Consider the following 19,486-nt stretch of genomic DNA (forward strand, 5'->3'; position numbering starts at 1 on the left):
GGCTATGTGAGTATACACGAGGTTTCTCTATCAGAGCAGGAGGCAGTCGCCATGGGCCACAGCCACTGGCGCCTGATCCGGGATTCTTGTAGTACACCGGGTGGGCAGACTCGCAGCCGTTCGGATGGGGACTACTCTCCATCCAAGCCGCTTGCGAAGGCCCGCCGTACGGCTGAGACAGCATCCACCTCAGCAGGGCATCCATGAGGATCATCTCATGGAATGTACAGGGCCTTGGCGGAGCACACTTTATACGCTATCGAGGTTGCTTGAGGCAGGAGCTTCAGAGATGCCTGGTTGGTGGCAGCATTGACATTCTGATGATGCAGGAGCACCATTTGGGTGAGAGCAGGATCCGGAGATATGGTTCGGTGATGCCTGGTAGATGGGACACTTTTTGGTCTGCAGGGTTTGGTCCTTTGGGTGGACAGGGAGGAGTATGCATGGTTATTGCAGATGTATGGCGGCAGGCCATTGTGGATCGAGGGCCTGGTAGAGCACAGTATGTCATTCTGAGGATGCATGATGAGCTATTGGGTGTGCTCAACATCTATGCGCCCAATCATGCTAGTGCCAGAGCCGAGTTTTGGACTCAGGTTGCAGATGCATTGCCAGAGGCCGCACATTGGTGTGTTGGGGGAGACTTCAACATGCTCGAGGACCCGGCAGATAGGGTGGGAGGCAGTCATGTTACAGTGCATGGCACGGAGCTTGCAGCTTGGGACCGGTTTTGCATGTCACTGAGGATCACAGATGCATGGCAGCATGGGGCTTTCTCCCGGTCTCAGGACAGTCTTAGTTTCTCTCGGTCGGATCGCCGGCAGGGAGGGACTAATCTATCTCGGCTTGATCGCTTTTATGTGGGCGATTGGTTAGGGGAGCGAGGGGGCTCCGTCGGCATTCTTGCTGGCACCTCATTTTCAGATCATGCGCCAGTTATATTGACATTGGAGGAGGGGACACGGGAGCCCAGCTTGCAGTTGAGGATCCCAGAGAGGGTACTTGCAGATCCCAGTCTCGCTGAGGACATTGAGAGGATCTGGCATGATAGTCAGTGCTCTGACCAGGATGCAGCGGGCCAGTGTGCCCAGGGACTCATTGATCTTAGCTCTTTTCTACATGCTGCAGCTTTGACACGACTGGGAGAGATTCGCGAGCGGGAGCAATGGCTGAGACGCAGCCTTGCTTCGCTACAGCGCCTTCAGGAGCAGCAGCCTGCATGTGAGTGGGTGGCGTCCCAGCTGTGCCAGGCACGCCAGGAGGTTAGAGAGGTAGAGGAGCAGAGACATGAGTTTTACTATCGTCGTCAGGCCTCTCAGTGGACGCAGCTTGGTGATAGAGTGACTGGGGAGTTTTTTGAGATCACTGGACCCCGTCATGCGCGAGCAGGAGTTCGCCAGCTTGGTAGACCGGATGGATCGATAGCTACTGAGCTCGGGGAGATCAGAGCCATTGCCACTGCTTTTTATAGTGACCTGCTTTCAGCGGAGCCTGCCACTAAGGATCGAGATGTATGCAGACAGACTGTGTGGGCCCATGTGCAGAGGAGGGTCACAGACCATATGCGCACAGTTCTAGGTGCGCCTCTGTCAGAGATTGAGCTTGCCGAGGCCTTGAGGGTCCTGCCGCGACATAGTTGCCCAGGGGAGGACGGACTGACGCCGGCCTTTTTTATGCGCTATTGGGACCTTTTGGGGCCAGGCCTCCGCAGGGGCTTTCAGCATGTTTTGGACACTGGGGTGATGCCGCAGAGCTTTTCAGAGGGCTTGATCTATCTTATCCCCAAGGGGGAGGGAGTATCGGATGACATTCGGCACTGGAGGCCTATTACGATCCTCAATACTGTATACAAGGTCTTAGCAAAGGCCTTGAGTTTGAGGATCCAGCCCTTCCTGGGGGAGTTGATTCATGCTACTCAGACAGGATTTGTCAAGGAGCGCAGTATCCTTGACAACATCTTTACTTTCTGGGAGGCGACGGCCCGAGCCAGGTTTCTTGGCGAGGACTTGGTCGTGATGCTTCTCGATTTTGAGAAGGCATACGATAGAGTTGACTGGGGATTCTTAGAGGGCACTATGCTACGCCTGGGCTTTGAGCCAGGATGGATCAGAGGGGTGGCAGCTTTATATTCCACAGCTCGCAGCCAGGTGCTGATTGCAGGAGGTCGGGGGCCGAGTTTTGAGCTGACCAGATCAGTCCGTCAGGGGTGTCCTCTCGCCCCTTTCCTTTTTCTCTTCTTTGCGGAGGCTATGAGTATGTATTTGACGGCAGAGGAGGTTGGTTTGAGAGGACTCCAGCTCCCAGTCCGGGGGGAGGACTTGCTTGATGCTGAGTTTGCTGACGACACGGGCTTATTTTTGCATGGCCAAGAGGCCAATCTTATTCGGGCAGAGCAGTCGCTCCAGGTTTTTAGTGCAGCTTCGGGAGCATTGATCAATTGGCGCAAGACAGTGGCCTTTTGGATCAGTAGTGCTCCCACTCCGGCATGGAGCCCGGACCCCGGTTTTAGATGGATTCCTCCAGGCACAGCAGTGCGGTATTTGGGATGCCAGATTGGCCTCGATTTGTCACCTGAGCAGCAGATTGCCCCGCTTCTTCTGAGCATTCGGAAGAAGCTATTGTATTGGAGTACAGCTCGACTATCCTTGGCTGGGAGGGTGGTGGTGGCAAATCAGGTGCTGTTAGCGACTATGTGGTACATTACGTCCTGCTGGATTTTCTCGAGCTCTTGCATCAGCCAGGTACAGAGGCTGATCAGGAACTTTCTGTGGTCTGGGCGGGACGGTCAGCCAGCTCGGGCAAAGGTTGCATGGGCAGTTATTACACTTCCGCTGGCTCAGGGCGGTTTGGGCATTATAGATCCAGTCGATCAGAGTAGAGCCCTATTGGGGAAGCTTATTGTTCGGGGGTTGCTTCCAGGCGCTGAGCCTTGGAAAGAGCTCCTCTTGCAGCGACTGCAGGCCCGGGCGCCTCCTGCAGGGGGTACTTGGGCACCAGAGATTCGCTGGATCTTCATAGAGATGAGGAGGACAGGCCTCAGTAGAGGATGGGAGGACAGATTTGCTTTGAGTATCCTGAGAGCTTGGGAGCTGCTGAGACCGGGGCTCTCTCAGCGGCCTCCTTCTTGTGTTGAGGAGCGGGCCAGGCAGCCGCTCATCTGGAGCCCAGCGGTTCGTACAGAGCAGGGTCATATGCTGAGTTCTCGGCCTCGTCTAGCCTGGGGACCTTTAGCGGCAGGCCCAGCTCGTAGTTTTGGAGACTGGCAGGCTTTCTGCAGTCTACCAGAGGAGACCCAGGTGGAGAGGCTGAGTCACTTCAGAGGGGGGTTGATTATGAGGGATGATATTCAGGAGGCACTTACAGAGGAGTGGTTCACACCTCTCGAGCCAGTGGCCCCACGGTGGATGGGAGCCTTTACACAGTTGGAGATCCTGATTGCTGTCAGAGCTAGCACTGAGGATGGCAGATGCCTCTATTATGAGATTCAGGATGAGGGCAGACTCCAGAGAGTGGAGGTGGAGTCGCCTTTGGTTGCAGAGTGCACCTTTCAGAGGATTCGGGTAGTGGCTGCCGCTTCTCGGAAGTGGCATATTGACCCCGACCCTGCAGACGTGCTCCCGGATTGGCGCATATGGGCATATGCAGCGCGTCCCTTGGCCCGGCTACAGTGGGACCCCGGGGAGTACGAGTGGCATGATCCTTATGCATCCCTTGAGGCCACAGAGATCACCTTTTTCCAGTATACTGTTCGGCTGGGACGACATATTTTGACGGCGAGGAGGACGGTTTCTCCAGCGGCAGCGGGGCATTGGCGATTGCAGGGACTATCACAGGAGTTCCTGGAGGATTTTTGGGCTCGGCTCTGGGCTAGTCGACAGGCCCGTAGGATCTCGGCTTTTCAGTGGCTGGTCGCCCACAGGGGCTCAGCAGTTGGCACTTGGCTTGTTTACAGCGGTCTTCCGGCGGCCTGCGTCCGATGCGGCCACCCTATGGAGACACAGAGACATTGCCTTTGGGACTGCCCTCAGGCACAGCAGATTTGGCTGCGGATGCTGCGTATTCTGGCCCCCCTCTCTCCAGAGGGTATGTTTACGTGGGGTGCCGCAGCTTGGTCGACTTCGTCAGGGCCTGCTATGGGCTATGAGATGGAGCAGGGCAGTCAGGCCATCAGATTTATTAGGGGCCAGCCTCGCCTGGTTCCGGCGCCGGATTTCTCGTCCGCCAGCTGGACACAGGAGAGGGATTTACGATGGGAGCTCCTCAGCAGCCTTACCATCTGGTTCACCTGGAGGGCCCGGTGCTTTACGGCCTTTGAGGGGAGATTAGAGCCACCAGCAGAGACTGTTCGGGGGATTTGGCAGGAGTTGATCCACACCCTGCGAGGACAGTACGACCGCATCCGGGGAGACTCGGATGAGGCGATCTTACGGCGCCAGGCCTTTCACACCACTTGGCGCTGCGGCCCATTCTACACCCTACACACGGGATCCCCCCGTTGGCACTACAGGCCTCCTGTTTGGCTCTCCCCCCCCCCCTATTGTATGATTTAGCCGCTCAGTTCTTTAGACTGATGCTTGTATTTTGCAGCACCTAGGGAGAGTCTCCCGGGCTGCCATGATGTATTCACTGCTCTTCTCTCTGTTAGGAGCAGGAGAGATCTCTTTTGTAGCCCTACGGGCGTTTTTTTTTACATAACTAATGAAAGGATCTTTTCTCGGAAAAAAAAAAAGAACCTCACTCCCCAATCCCAGGTGTCTTGCCACAAGCAGCTATGCTCCACTGGCATCCATACACAAGCATGTGTGTGGTGTCAGGCCGAGTCATAGAAGACCTTAATGGTCAAGCACATAGAGATGTAGAGTAGGTGAAGATAATTTGAAGAATCTCTTATTGCTGAATTTTCTGATTTTGAGAGAAAAATCAGCTTTTGATCAAATTGTCAGCGATAGAAATGCTCCAAAGCAATTTCAATAGGTACATATCCAAGAGATAGCAGCTGAAAAGGACTCCCAAGGGCTGGACAGCAACGTAGCACTCATTTGCCAGCTGATCCAAGAGTTGGAGAAGCAAGAAACCATGCCAAAAAGTATGTGTGTGGACTGGTTATGCTGAAAATTGCCTTCTTTTTCCTCCTCATGAAGCAGGCACCAGTTTCCCTTGAAGGGAGGTAGAGGACAAGCCTTTCCATATGTGTAAGGGGAGGCCATTGGACCACCTCAATAGGAGCCATACCTCTCCCATAAGTGGAGAGGGGGCCCAATAAGCTGTCCACGCTCTTTCATTTAACAGAGTGCCAGATTTATGAGAGTTTGGCCGGCTGCCATCCAATAAGTGCCCGAACTCATAAGTTGTTTGGCTATACTTTAATGAAGTGTGGACCTGCAAAGCAACACAATGAGCTTAAACACAAATAAGCTTAAACAAAGAGTTTAGGGTCACACCTACCACCTGTCTACAGCCCACAAATGAGGTCATACCTACCACCTGTCTACAACCCACAAACGGGGTCAGAATACAGATTCACATGCATGATTCACGAGAGCGCGTCCCCTACCCGTAAACTAGACACACAGATCTTGCAGACAGTAAAACATTTCACGCGAAAATAGTTCTAGGCATGGAAGTATGCCATGCATAAGAATGTATTGGTCAATCTGGCGTGGACCAAAATCCCCAGCCTCTCATTCCAGCCTAGCACCTGGTGTAGACATTAGTTCCCTTCCATGAGGTGCCACTCCACCAAGGTGGTAAGGTACGTAGTGTACGGTACGCTATCAATACGTACGGAACGTACTTCTGTACGGAACAAATTTTAAGGTACGTAAACAGTACGTACCATTTGTAAACAGTCCTAGAAACCTGAATATTTTGTAGACATAGCAACCAAAATACTTAAAATAAAGAGACTGAACCTCATTACTTAAAGTTTAAATCAATTATCAGTTACCAAGTCCATTACACAATACCTCATGTTAACATTAAACAGTCATAGTGATATAAGCAAGAACCATGAAAGTCATAGATAATAAAAGAGAGTACAAATATCCTGTCTACAGCTGCCAGCACATGTCCTGGTCCACAAGTGCAAAAAGCAAAACAATGAAACACTACACAGTTGTCTAGACTCTAGAGTCTAGACGCAAGAGTCTCAAATCTCATCATCAGATGAAGATGATGAGTCTTCTGAAGAGAGCATGCCTCCATCATTGATACCATTGCCCTCTTCATCGAACTCTGGCTCAGTAGCAACAAGCTCCAGTGCATCCTCATCATGTGCCTCGGGAATCTGAGTGTGAATGAGTTCGACAGCCTCATTTGCACGCCTCTGCTGGGTGCGACGAACTGGAAGCTTTCCCCTGCAAATGCTCTCTCGTCTCACAGAGCCTGGATTTGGAGCTGCCGGGCGTAGAGGAATGCTGAGAGATCGTGCACGTGAGCGGGTCACACAACGATCCACGCTCTCAAGCTCTCTATGTAAAGCTCTCAAAATCTCCTCTTGCTCATCTCTAATCTGCCGATCCACAAGCTCCGGGCTGGGTTCATCTACCATTTTGAGTAGTGTTGGATCAACCTGTTTAAACATGCCACAAATTGCATATTGGACAATGGACATCCATTGAACTACAAAAAAATTTCTACTTCTAAGTTCTTATTGAGTCCAAATTTCAATGTATACCTGCTTCGGTGACCCCAAAGCATGGTAGCTTCGCACGAGCCTCATGTTAGCTCTGCAATACACCAACTTCTCTAATTGAGAAGTACTAAGGCGATTCCGAATCTTAGTGTGTATAAGGGAGTATGAGCTCCAGTTCCGCTCACATGCTCCAGCTGAGCAATCCTGTGCAAAAATGAGTGCAATGCGAGCAAATTTGTAAATCTTTCAATGCTAAAACATCAATCTTCATTTCCGAAGAGTATACTTTAGAGATTAATTACAAGTTACCTGAGATAGAACACGAAGAGCAACTCGTGAAAGGTTTGGAAGACCAACCCTTCCATAAGAGTGCCACCATGTCAAAGGGAATTTCATGGCTTCCTTCCTCAATGACACAGGTCTCGCAAATGAAGCACCAATACCACTCATGTAAGTGGTGAACTCTCTATCAATCTGAAGTTGCTCCTCCTCTGAGAACATCCTTCCCACATACTCTGACTGCTTCATGCTCAAAGCATTATTTTTCCATAGCTCTGGCGACCTGTAGAGAGGATGGAGCATGGCAGCCATTGCATGGATGGGACGGCTCATGAATGTCCACCGTTTGTCTACAATGTCTAGGATCTCACCTCGGCTGAAAATGAGAGATTGAACATACATGTCTTAGGTTATAGTGCTAAGAGAATCGAGAATCGAGAAGTCATAAAAATCAAAGAAAGAGGAAGAAATTAGAACTATTGCTTACCGTTGAGCAGTCATCATGGAGCACTGAGCAACATGGTCTTTCATTTGCATAAACAAATGAAAGACCAGCCCCAAAGTTGAGCCCTCCATGTCTGTAAGTCGGAGAAGGACATACACGGGCTTAAGTGCAACTGAAAGGCTATGAACTTGCTGCCAAAAATCATCATCCAGGATCCGCCTCTGCAAGTATTTTGTACGCTCATCCTCTGAATTATGCATCTGTCTCCACCTTGGATCCACAACTGTTGATGATAGTGAATCTCTTATCTTGTAGAGCCTATCCAAGACCAAGAACATGTAGGCAAACCTAGTCTTGGATGGTCTCACCATATCCAAAGGGCTATGGCTCCGAAAGATGGCAAGAGCCTGATGCTTCTTGCGGAAGAAGGTGGTGATCTTTACAGCATCTGCAACAATGGGCTGCACCCAAACAAGCTTCCCAATGTCTTCCATTAAGTAAATCAAGACAATGGGCAGCACATGGAGTCCACACTATATGTGGAAACTCTGCCTCGACCATTTGACCCATTGCCTTGCAGTTAGAGGCGTTGTCGGTCACCACCTGCACAACATTGTCCTCCCCAACCTCAAGGATAGCCTGTCGAATGTGGCCATAAATGAACTCCCCTGTGATCCTGTCGCCTGCTCTCCCTGCATCCACGGCACGCAAGAAATAGGTGCCCAAGCAAGATGACACAAGGATATTGATTATGTGCCTCTTGCGAATGTCTGCCCACCCATCTGAAATAATAGTGCATCCAAACTCCTGCCAACCTGCTTTCACAGGTGTGAGCGCCTTGTCTATCAAGGCCTTCTGCTCATCCAACATGGATGTACGCATCTTCGTATACTGAAGACCTGTCCATGTCTCAGTAGGCCCTACCTGCGCAATTGCTTTCACCATTCTTTTCCATTGGTCTGTCCTTAACACATTGAAGGATATATTACACTCAATAAGAGTGCGACAAATCTCCATTTCTGCCACCCTTTGCCGCTCTTTTACCCAAGCTTGTGATGAGATACAAGAACGCAGAGTGGATTGCTTTGATGCCTCCCCTGTACCTCTCGCATCTTGTGGCAGGAGGTCCTCATCATCAGCAATACGTGCCCTCTTCCTGCCTGTGGTGGATTGGGCTGAAGCCGAAAGACTTTCACCCTCATCTACTATACCTGAACCTGTAACATCTCCAATAAAAGCATCATGGAGAGCATCTTGCGTACTTTCACCACCTCTAACACTGCTTGCACCACCCATTGCAGGACAATTCTCCGCAATCAATTGGTCCCTCACAGCTTGTGGTATTTTATCACATGGACCACATTGATTGGTGCACCCGATACCTGTCATGTGCTTGATGACGCGAGTTATGGTGCTAGTGTACTGCTCCCCGCAATACTTGCATGCCCATAGCCGAGTACCTGACCCTTGCTGAGAAGGGGTGTTAACAACCCTCAGGACATTGGTGTGGATTGCCCAGTTCGGGTTAGTCTTGCGCGGCATGATGAAGCCTGGGCGTGAGAGAGAGCGAAGAAGAGCGAAGAAGCTACTCTGCAGAGTTTTGCAGGTACACACGATTGTGCAAGTATTCACATGGATCCAAACTTTAGTCGCTTAATGCCCAAAATCTGGTCGCTTATCCGCAAGCGCATGGTCGCCACACACGTTTCGCCACGCCACGCCACTTATTTTTATTTTTTTATTTTAAAAAAACCGTACGGATCCGTACAGTACGGTACTGTACCGTACCGTACCGTACGGCTGTGCCGTACTGTACGGATCCGTACGTACGTACGGAATCAGCCTTGCACTCCACTAACCCTTAGCATAGACGTAAGTCCCCTACCACGAGATGTCATGTCCACACTATGGAACCTGTCTGTAGGTCCGGAACCGTAGAGAATGCCCAACTAGTGACATAGAGACCCTTGGAGTTTCTTCCTTTCAGTACACCGGCAAGCTGAGCCACTATATCCTGTTACAAGACATTGATGGAACTCCTGTTGTTGCCGCCATGCATTGAAGAGCTCAAGACCTCTTTCCAAGCTTTCTCACAGATTTTTGGCATGAACTTTGGGAGAGCTTCCGTCCAGGAAGGTTACAAGCTCATCGAAGGCACATGGTTAGCTATTGCAGGTGATCCAGCTACGTACAACTGTTGTGGTGCCCTCTAGTAGTCGCATCGCTGCTGCCTTTGGGATAGCCTGAGTGTGCAACAGATCTCGTGGAGGATTCTTCATTTGTTTACCTCTGATTCCAGCACTCTCTGCTTGGGCCACGAAGGTGGGCACGGCTCTACTTTATGAGCATGACACATGTCTTGCTCTTCAGCTCACACACTTTCAGATTTCTACCATCCCTGCCTCCTCGATCCTGGTGCCCCAATGGACCCCAGCGACCCATGTGAGCAAGAGGTGGGAGCTCATCAATAGCATCGCCACTAGGCGCATATGGCAAGCCAGATGCAATGAGGCCATTGAATGGGAGAATTAATTAGGGTTAGGTTTCATGTGGGAGACATACACAGAGAAAGAAGGGAGAGAGAGAGAGAGTTGTGGGGATAAGTCAACTCATGATATGAGTGTGTGACTCCCCTATCACACATGTATATTGCACTAGTACACATAGTGCACTTAGTACATTAAAAGTACTAAGTGTACTAAGTACTATAACTTATGGGCTTGTACACACTACAAGGGTGGGCATATTGCCTTTACCCCAACAACCTCCCACTTAAAGGCAAAGTGCCCTTAAGTAAAGGAAAAGAAAAATCAGCATGTACATGATAATATACAAGGCCATATCAAGGCTGAAACTGGCCTCATCCAATGCCCATCAAGTGTCTGCAATGAGCAAACCACTCCGGAGGCAAACTCTTTGTCAATAGATCAGCCGGGTTGTCATCCGTATGAATCTTAACAAGCTGAATTTGCTTGTTCTCTATCACCTCTCTGATGAAGTGATACTTCACATCCACATGCTTCGTCTTTGCATGAAAGACAGGGTTCTTTGCCAATTGGATGGCACTCTGACTGTCACAATGCAACAATGGAATATCCCTTGTATAACCCAAATCAACCACTAACCGAGATAGCCATAATGCCTCCTTGCAAGCCTTTGTGGCTGCAATATACTCGGCCTCTGTAGTAGATAAGGCTGTGCACTTCTGCATCCTGGATATCCATGACACAGCACCTCCTGTGAATGTAAACACATAACCGGTAGTAGACTTCCGGTTATCTGGATGACCGGCATAATCTGAATCCATGTAACCATGCACTAATGCATCCTGTTTGCCAAAGCAAATGCACATATCCTGTGTGCCCTTCAGGTATCTCATGACACCTTTCATTGCTTCCCAATGCTTCTTGCCAGGGTTGGCCATGTATCTAGAAACCACTCCCACTGCAAATGCAATGTCCGGCCTAGTAGCAACCATGGCATACATGAGACTGCCACAAGCTCAAGCATACGGAATCTTGGCCATATCAGCCCTGCCATTATCTGACTGTGGGCTGTCCATAGCACTGAGTTTCACATATGGAGGCAAAGGAGTACTAGTCTTCTTCCCCCCGTCCATATTGAACCTCTGCAAGACTTTGCCAATGTATTCCTTCTGAGACAAATACAACACATGCTGATTTCTGTCCCGAAGTATCCACATACCCAAAATGTGATTTGCATCACCCAAATCCTTCATATCAAAGGTTTGATGCAACCTCTTTTTCAAGGCATCCATCTCTTTACGAGATTTCCCAGCAATCAACATATCATCAACATACAAGATGAGGATCAATAGACTGCCATCCAAAGCTTTCTTGGTGTATAAACAGTGATCTATGTCACTTCTCCTGAAATTCTGGGATTTCATGAATGTATCAAATTTATGATACCATTCCCTTGGTGCCTGTTTGAGCCCATAAAGACTCTTTTTCAGCTTGCATACAAGCTTCTCCTTTCCACTTACTGCATAATCCTCTGGCTGTTGCATATATATCTCCTCATGGAGATCACCGTGAAGAAAAGCAGTCTTCACATCCATCTAAATCAAGTCCAAATCATCATGAGCAACCAAAGCTAATACAGCTCTAAGTGTGGTCATTTTGACCACTGGAGAGAAGATCTCATCAAAGTCCACACCATATTCCTGCTTGAAGCCCTTAGCCACTAACCTGGCTTTGTATCTTGGCTTTGCATCAGGTGCAACTTTGCGCCTGTAAACCCACTTGCATGGCAAAACCTTCTTGCCTGCAGGCAAATGCACCAACTTCCATTTCCATTTTTGTGCAAAGAATCCATCTCTGACTTCATGGCACGCTCCCAAAGAGCCTTGTCTGCCCTCTGTAAAGCCTCCTTATAACATGAGGGCTCCCCACAGTCAGTGAGCATCAAGTAGTCAACCCCTGGAACAAACCTGTCAGGGGCTCTGGAGGGTCTTGTGGACCTCCGTACCCAATGACCATCATTTGCAGGTTGCTGTCCAGCCTGTATATCACCTATTGGTGGCTCCTATTCCATGCCATAAGGCTGAAAAATCATGCCCGGTATCTCCTCTAACTGTGGTATATCCATAGGGATATCTTCTGCCATGTCTGGCTGTCCATTTGGACCATTTTCAGCACCATTTAAGGGCTGGTTTTGCTGCTGTAATGGCTGATTTACAGCCCTTGGTTGTTGTCCATGATGTCCATCATCATCAAAGATGACTCTGCCAGGCTCCTGTTGCCTTGCAGGCTCCTTATACATGCATGTTTCATCAAAAATGACATCATTGCTGCGTATAATCTTTCTATTCACAGGATCCCAAAGTCTATACCCCATTTCACCTTTGTCACCATATCCTAGGAATATGCATTTGTGAGACTTAGGATCAAGTTTGGTGCGCATTTCCCTGCGTATGTGCACGTACGCAACGCAACCAAACACTCTCAAGTGCTTGTATGACGAAGGCTTCCCTGTCCATACTTCCTCTGGCACTTTCCCACCAAGCCTCGTGTTAGGTGACCTGTTTATAAGATGAACGGTTGTCATAACAGCTTCAGCCCAAAAACCATGAGGTAACGCAGCATGTGACAACATAGAACGGACCTTCTCCTGAATGGTCCTGTTCATCCTCTCTGCTGTCCCGTTTTGTGGAGGATCATAAGGAGTAGAGAGCTCCCTCTTGATGCCTTTAGCATCACAAAAGTCCTGAAACTGTTTGGACATATACTCTCCACCATTGTCGGAACGCAAAGCCTTCAATGTTTTGCCAGTTTGATTCTCAACATGAGCAACAAACTTCTGAAACACTGAGAATATATCACTCTTCAAACGAAGAGGATAAACCCACACCTTGCGTGTGGCATCATCAATAAATGACACACAATATTTTGCCCCTCCCAAAGAAAGCTGAGGCATCTCACATACATCTGTATGCACAAGCTCTAACTGAGCATCTTTCTGTCCAAGAGCTTTCTTGTGGGGGCACTGGAGTTGCCTGCCATATATACAATGCTCACAAAACTGAAAACTTGAAAACTTTAGAGAAGGCAAGTAACCCAAACGAGACAATTGCTCCATTCCCTTGACACTCATGTGTCCCAACCGGCTATGCCACATAGAGATTTCCGGCACCTCGGTTGCATTTACATTAGCATGGTGACAACCACCTGCATGCATGAAGTAAAGAGTGTCCACCTTAGAGCCTCTGGCAACAACCAGTGAGCCCTTACTAATCTTCCACTTTCCACGACCAAATGTGGTAACATAATCAGCATCATCAAGCTGTCCAGTAGAAAGCAGGTTCTTCTTGATCTCAGGCACATGCCTGACATCATGGAGCATAAGCTGTGAGCCATCTGAAAACACAAGCCTCACATCACCTCTGCCAAGAATCTTGCATGCATGGTTGTCACCCAAATAAACCACTCCTTCATTGCCAGCAGTATACCTGACAAACAAGTCTCTACAACCTGTGACATGAAAAGAGGCACCTGAATCAATGATCCATGAGTGCATACCATGACCATCTCCTGTAAGAAGTGAATGGGCATCAAGTGAAGACGTGAATAGGACCTCATCCTCACTGTCACCTGCATGTGACACATTGATTTCTTCAATCTTGACTCCACTTTTGCCCTTTGGCTTTACATCTTTGGCTTCATCTTTGTCTTTGTCTTTGCCTTTTCCCTTTTCCTTTTGATCATTTTTCCATTTGTAGCATTGCTTTTTGATGTGTCCCTTCTTGCCACAATAATGGCATTCCAAGTCCTTTTTGGAGCGAGACTTGCTCCTTCCTCGTTCTTGGCTTTTACCCCTTTGCTGGGATCTCCCACGTGCATTCATTGCATTGGACTTTCCAACAGAATTGTTCTTCCTGTTCATCTCTTCTTAAAGAAGAGTACCCTCAACATCTGCATATGACAGCATAGCATTCGAATTACTAGTGGCTGTCCTGAATGTGTCCCAACTCTCTGGCAAAGTGCATAAGAGAAAGGTGGCTTTGAACTCATCGTCCATTGCCAACTTTTGATTTATAACTTGGCTGACAATACCATTAAACTCATTTAGATGGGCTGTCATAGACGCCCCTTCCTTCATCTGAAGACCTATGAGTTTCTTCAACCAATACACTTTGCTTGAAGCACTTTGCTGGGCATACAAGTCCTGCAATCTCTGCCACATTCCCCAAGCTGTCTTCTCTTCACGAATGCTGAAAAGTAAAGTGTCTGACACAGACAACATGATGGTGGATCTTGCCAGCTCATCCATATCTTCCCACTCTTCAGCAGTAAGAGAAGCGGGCTTTACACCCCTTTCTTTGATAGGCTTGTGCTGCTTTTTCTGGAGCAACACATTATAGCACTGGGTTTGCCAAATATCATAGTTATGTGAGCCTTCAAGCTTCTTGATGTGAAGCAATGAAGAGCTCTCACTTGTGGTTGCCATAGCAATATGCAACCTGTCAATGCCTGACTCCCTGCAAAATGTGCAAACACTGCACCAAAAGCACACAAAGTGCTCACAGTTGTTCTCCCAAAGTTTATCTCCCACTGCGGAAGCACAAATGCAACTCTACTCCCACTGTATGTGATGAAAACACCAAAATCTGGTTGCTGCAGATTTAGGACAACACCTTAAATGTGCTCTGTTCCCCTTCCAAAGTACTGTACAGCAGTACTAAGTGCTCACCATTGATGTACCAAACCTGTCCCGGCAAGTACAGCAACTGAAAATGAACCTTTTCCTCACTCAAATCAGTGTCCAGCCATGCCAAAACTTGCACAAAGTTGTACCAAATCTGTACCAGCAGGTACAGTAGCAATAAATGCTCTCCTGGCTGTCCAAATGAGTGAGAATCAGACTTTTACAGTACCGACCACTGCATACAACAGTCCCGAACAGAAATTGGGCAAAAGCCCCTTGACTGCAAGCTGATTTTTGAGGATTCAAGGCATAAATGTCTTGCCTGCTGCTTTGCCAAGCTCAACAAGCATAAAATCTTGAAAAGCCCCTTGATTTAAGATCAATTGCTGATCATACATGGTACATTGAGGCACATGAAGGCATCCAGAGTCTTCACAGTGCTTCCCCCTGGCCACATATACATCCAGTACATAAAAGCCCTTTGATTTACAGGCACATTGAATGCTTGACAGGCATCAACACATTGCCCAAAGCATCAAATGCGAGTGCCTGCATGCAAATCAACCCAATCAGCACAAAAGCCCATTGATTTGCACTGCAATTTGCTGCAATTTTGCCCGAATGTGCGATTTCTCACATCATACAGCATGTATGAATGCCCAATTGCACAAATACATCAAAAGCCCCAAATTTTGACATCCAATTTCCTGCAAATTGATCCTGATTGTGACCAATGTCACCCAATTTTGCCAATTTTGCTCAAAAAATTGAGCAATTCGGCACCTGACCCGCTCAATTGATGATTGTACCTGCTCAATTGCAAATTGGACATGCAAATTCCAAAAAATTGAAGCAAATACCTCAGGTAATTTTTTGATTTTTTGTTGCAGGAAAGGGGGGTTTGCTGATGCTGCTGCAAAATTAGTGCAGATGAAGGACTCCTTTGCAACAGCCCGTGCGGCTATTGAAGCAGCACCACATTAGGCATACATGCTCACGAGAGCATTGCTTGCACAATGTCTCCCTGCAGAGCAGTCCTTGCGGGAGTGAGAAGCAGCGCTGTCCAACACAATGGTGTTCTGCAACCGTCTGCAGCCTCCCAAAACAGCGCCCGTGAGCATACGATGTCACGCCTTTGGAACAGGCAGCGCACTTGGCTTACGTGGCCACTTGAGCAGCGCCCGGCTTACGTGGCCCCTTCCTGGCGCGCCACTATCGAGTCGGCGACGCACGGCGTAGACTCCTCAACTGCGCGTGCTGGTGAAGCGCCTGGTGAAGCGCCGCTGCCTTTCTTCTTCGCTCGCCTGCCTGCCCTTCGCGCTACGGGTGTTTTTGCTACACGTTCACCGCACGGTCCTTGCCGGCTCGTGTCAAGTCGTAAAAGCCTTCGCTTCACCCACAGCTGTACGACAGTTCTCACTGTCTTGCAGCGCACGTGCTCCTTGCTGAGCACCGAAAGCTCCAAGCAATCTCTTCTGCTCGTGCCAAGCTCAAGGCTCCATAGCCGAGCTTCTTCTTCTTCGCGATGAAGACGACTCCGCACACCCGCACACACACGGACACAACCGTGGCTCTGATACCAGTTGAATGGGAGAATTAATTAGGGTTAGGTTTCATGTGGGAGACATACACAGAGAAAGAAGGGAGAGAGAGAGAGAGAGTTGTGGGGATAAGTCAACTCATGATATGAGTGTGTGACTCCCCTATCACACATGTATATTGCACTAGTACACATAGTGCACTTAGTACATTAAAAGTACTAAGTGTACTATGTACTATAACTTATGGGCTTGTACACACTACAAGGGTGGGCATATTGCCTTTACCCCAACAGCCATTGATGGATCCGTCACCCCACGGCGGAGTTTATCTACTACATTTGGTGCGTGGGAGTGCCTCACAAGTGACTCAGATGGATGCAACAGCCCCGCACGACTTTCTTGCTCACTTGGAGCCCGGGTCTCTTCTTCACTCAGAGGAACAACACACTTCTTTGGCAGTACAGCCCCCAATGTGGCTGCCTCCCCCTTTTCTTTTTTGTTTTTCAGACCTTGCATGAGGGACCTTCTGTATCTTGTTGCCTCTATAAAGGGTGGTTGTCTGTGTTGTGTAGACGCTTGTGCAGACCCTTTCTTTTGACTAACAGAAGAATCTCTTCTTCTTCTTCTTCTTCTGTATCACACCAGACAAACAAAAGACTATGTCCATGATATGTCTGCCCTCCATAGCCTCTGAACATCTAGCCACTAAAATTTTCCAAGCTCTTCAAAATCTGAATAATTTCCCAAGCTGGGTCTTGTTCCAAGTGACGTGTTTAACAGGAATCTCTAGCAAGGTGGTGGTATTAACGGTTCCATGAATAGCATAGAGGGCAAAATTTGTCAGAACATTTAGGGTCCTAAATCAGAGGGCTACACAGCTTCCCCATGTAATATGGATCCTTACATAAGGAGCCAAATATTGCGCCATGCTCTATCAAAGAATACACTTTCAAAATAATAAGAGGGAAAAAAATCTTATGTAAGCTCCAGACTACCACTATTGTTAAGATCATAATGCAATCAGAACCCAGAAAATGCCTTTGTTCCGAACAATGCCTAAATCCAATGCATGACTCAGTTTACACATTTCAACCATGGGCGAAACTCGGATTCAAAAATAGCCCACTCAATTCTATATGAAGGGGACGGTTAGCTAAATTTCCACAAAATAGAGGAATGAATACTACAATATCTGAACAATCACAAGAAAAAACATTAAGCTATGAATGCTAGAATATCTCAACAGCCACAGAAAAAACAGTGAAACACAGAGCCTTCAAGGTTGTGCCAACTGACCCCTCACTGGCAGTGGCAACTGCAGTCAACTCAGATGATGTGAGATGGCATGCATACTGGGCTGTTATCTCTTCACGCGTTTGTTGATCAGGCAGACCAAAAGTAATGGAGGAATCAAATCGGCTGCATAGAAGAGGTCATGAGAAAGCATTTTAATAAAAATACATCAAAATAAGTTGCAACAGCTCACTGTCACATGCCTATCTTTCTTTTGGACAGTTTTATTAAATATATTTAGGTGTCAGCATCCAAACTCATACCCCCCTTCTGGGTAGCTTGGTGTGATTACCACCTGGGGTAAGGGCCCACCAATACATACCTTGATTAAAAAATATAAAAGATTTACTTAAACAGACAAAAGCACATAGAAGCATACCTGATCAGTGCAGGATCCAAGTCCTCCTTTCTATTTGTAGCAGCAATGACTACTACTCTGTTATCCTGTTCAAATCCATCTATCTAGAGCAAGTACACATAAATGAGTCTAGTGCAATCCAATGTAACAAGGAACTAAGAAATCTTGAATCTGTCCACCACAACACCACCCTTGCCCCCCTCAGGATGCACCCCCAGACCTGCTCTTTACAGCACCTGTATTTATCAGCTTTCTCTAAGATGACCTGTGCGCCTGCTGAGATGACCTGTGCGCCTCTGCTCTATGCGCACCAACCTGCATGCCTCTGCCCGCCTCCGTGCGCACCTCTGTAGGCTGCCTCGCTGCCCTGTGCGCAGGTCACCGGGCCTTTTCCCACCCACCCTTGCTCGCTACTCTGCTCTGCCCGCCGCTGTAGGCTGCCTCGCTGCCCTGTGCGCAAGTCGCCGGGCCTTTTCCCACCCACGCTTGCTCAGGCCCCCAAGGCAGCAACTAGTAGGGGAAAACATGTCTCAACCCCTAGAGGGGGAATAGGATGGTGAAACAACCTTTCACACCCCCACGAAGAAGGCACCAAATGCCTACCGCAGAAGACTGAGGGAAGGAATCATGTCCCCTGGCTCACAAAGGATTACGAAGATGGCCTGACGAGATGAGGCCCTTTATGAGGAGATACAGCTTCACATAAGGATAGAGATGAACACCATGCGACAGGAGCTTGAAAAGGAATGGACCGAGTAGATGCATGCCCAAAGGAAAGTGATATACGAAACACTGAAGGAAGAGATATATGTCCGATTGAAGGGAGAAATGGAAGCCCAAGTACGGGATGAGATGGAATTAGCCCAAGCCTTGATGCACACGGAAATGAAAAAAGAGATGCAGAAATGGAAGGATGACATGCTCCGAGAGATTGGCACAACAGTTGCATCGTATGAAGGCACTTTGAAGACATGTATGGCTGACCGCGAAAAAGACATCACAGAAATGCAAAACACTTTGGAATCATGTAAGGCAAAAGTGGCTACAGGTGAGAAGGAAATTCATTCATGGGCTGAAATTGCCAGTGCCACAAAGAAACAAATTGAGGAAGTCAACCCATGGATTGAAGTAGTAAAAAAAACAGAAGGATACACCAGTCAATAAAGTAGAGGTGATGAATGCTACATTGGAAGAGGAAGCCAAGAGACGGGCACGTGCCTTACATGTACGTGTAGTTGGGTGGGAAGATAAGGGAAATCCCCAAGAGGATGCAAAAGCTCTTGCAACAAAAATTGGAGCCACTGATGTACCCATTACCAGAGCATGGCGAGTAGGCAGAGATGAAACCAGGGCAAAGATATTGATCATCAGGTTTGGTGACTTGGAGAAGAAGAAGGCCTTCCTCTCCAAAAGGATGGCCCTTAAGGGGGAAAAGATTTATTTGGATGAGGACATTACACCGGCACAAATAGCACACCGGAAGGAACACATGCCGCGTGTGCTTGAGGCAAGGAAAGAGGGGAAATGAGCGGTATACAGAGATGGCCGAGTCATCATTACGGACAGGAGGCCCGCTTGACGGTGCGCGGCCTATGAGACCTTGCGATTCACGGTGTGGAATTGCAACGGAGCCCTTAGAACAGATGCAGGATACTTTGAGGATACTTTCAGACACAATGATATTGCTATGTATACGGAGACCCATCAGTGCACAAACAAGAGGCTTCTTGACGTACAGGGTTATAGATGGGAATCAGTTTTCTGCCCTC

General features: G+C 48.3%; 3 protein-coding genes across 4 annotated transcripts in view; all 3 read right to left on the minus strand.

Moving 5' to 3' along the window:
- LOC147638140 (uncharacterized) overlaps positions 1 to 19,486 on the minus strand; it is a 101,415-nt gene that overhangs the window by 29,562 nt on the left and 52,367 nt on the right. For both annotated transcript variants that reach the window (XM_086798058.1, XM_086798057.1), the window contains 2 exons: positions 17,739 to 17,821; positions 17,363 to 17,485 (listed from right to left, as the gene is read on the minus strand). In XM_086798058.1, the coding sequence (XP_086654184.1) occupies positions 17,363 to 17,485; positions 17,739 to 17,821 (206 nt within the window). The remainder of the gene's footprint in view (positions 1 to 17,362; positions 17,486 to 17,738; positions 17,822 to 19,486) is intronic.
- Positions 6,054 to 7,842, minus strand: LOC147638141 (uncharacterized). Its single transcript, XM_086798055.1, has 3 exons — positions 6,944 to 7,842; positions 6,677 to 6,838; positions 6,054 to 6,571 (listed from the first exon to the last, which is right to left on the minus strand). The coding sequence occupies exons 1-3, from the start codon at positions 7,313 to 7,315 to the stop codon at positions 6,149 to 6,151; spliced, it is 957 nt and encodes a 318-aa protein (XP_086654181.1). The 5' UTR covers positions 7,316 to 7,842; the 3' UTR covers positions 6,054 to 6,148.
- LOC147638142 (uncharacterized) lies at positions 7,740 to 8,985 on the minus strand. The gene has a single exon (XM_086796480.1). It carries the CDS (start codon positions 8,898 to 8,900, stop codon positions 7,740 to 7,742), a length of 1,161 nt encoding a protein of 386 aa, XP_086652606.1. The 5' UTR covers positions 8,901 to 8,985.

Source organism: Cibotium barometz, chromosome 5, assembly GCF_041138505.1.
Source record: "Cibotium barometz isolate CiBa-2024 chromosome 5, ASM4113850v1, whole genome shotgun sequence".
NCBI classification, from domain to species: domain Eukaryota; kingdom Viridiplantae; phylum Streptophyta; class Polypodiopsida; order Cyatheales; family Cibotiaceae; genus Cibotium; species Cibotium barometz.

Coding starts and splice junctions, on each gene's coding strand:
- LOC147638142 (XM_086796480.1), bottom strand. CDS start 8,900: ATGCCGCGCAAGACTAACCCGAACTGGGCAATCCACACCAATGTCCTG.
- LOC147638141 (XM_086798055.1), bottom strand. CDS start 7,315: ATGTATGTTCAATCTCTCATTTTCAGCCGAGGTGAGATCCTAGACATT. Junction 6,839..6,943: donor CTCTTCGTGTTCTATCTCAG/GTAACTTGTAAT, acceptor ATTTTTGCACAG/GATTGCTCAGCTGGAGCATG. Junction 6,572..6,676: donor CTTTGGGGTCACCGAAGCAG/GTATACATTGAA, acceptor ATGTTTAAACAG/GTTGATCCAACACTACTCAA.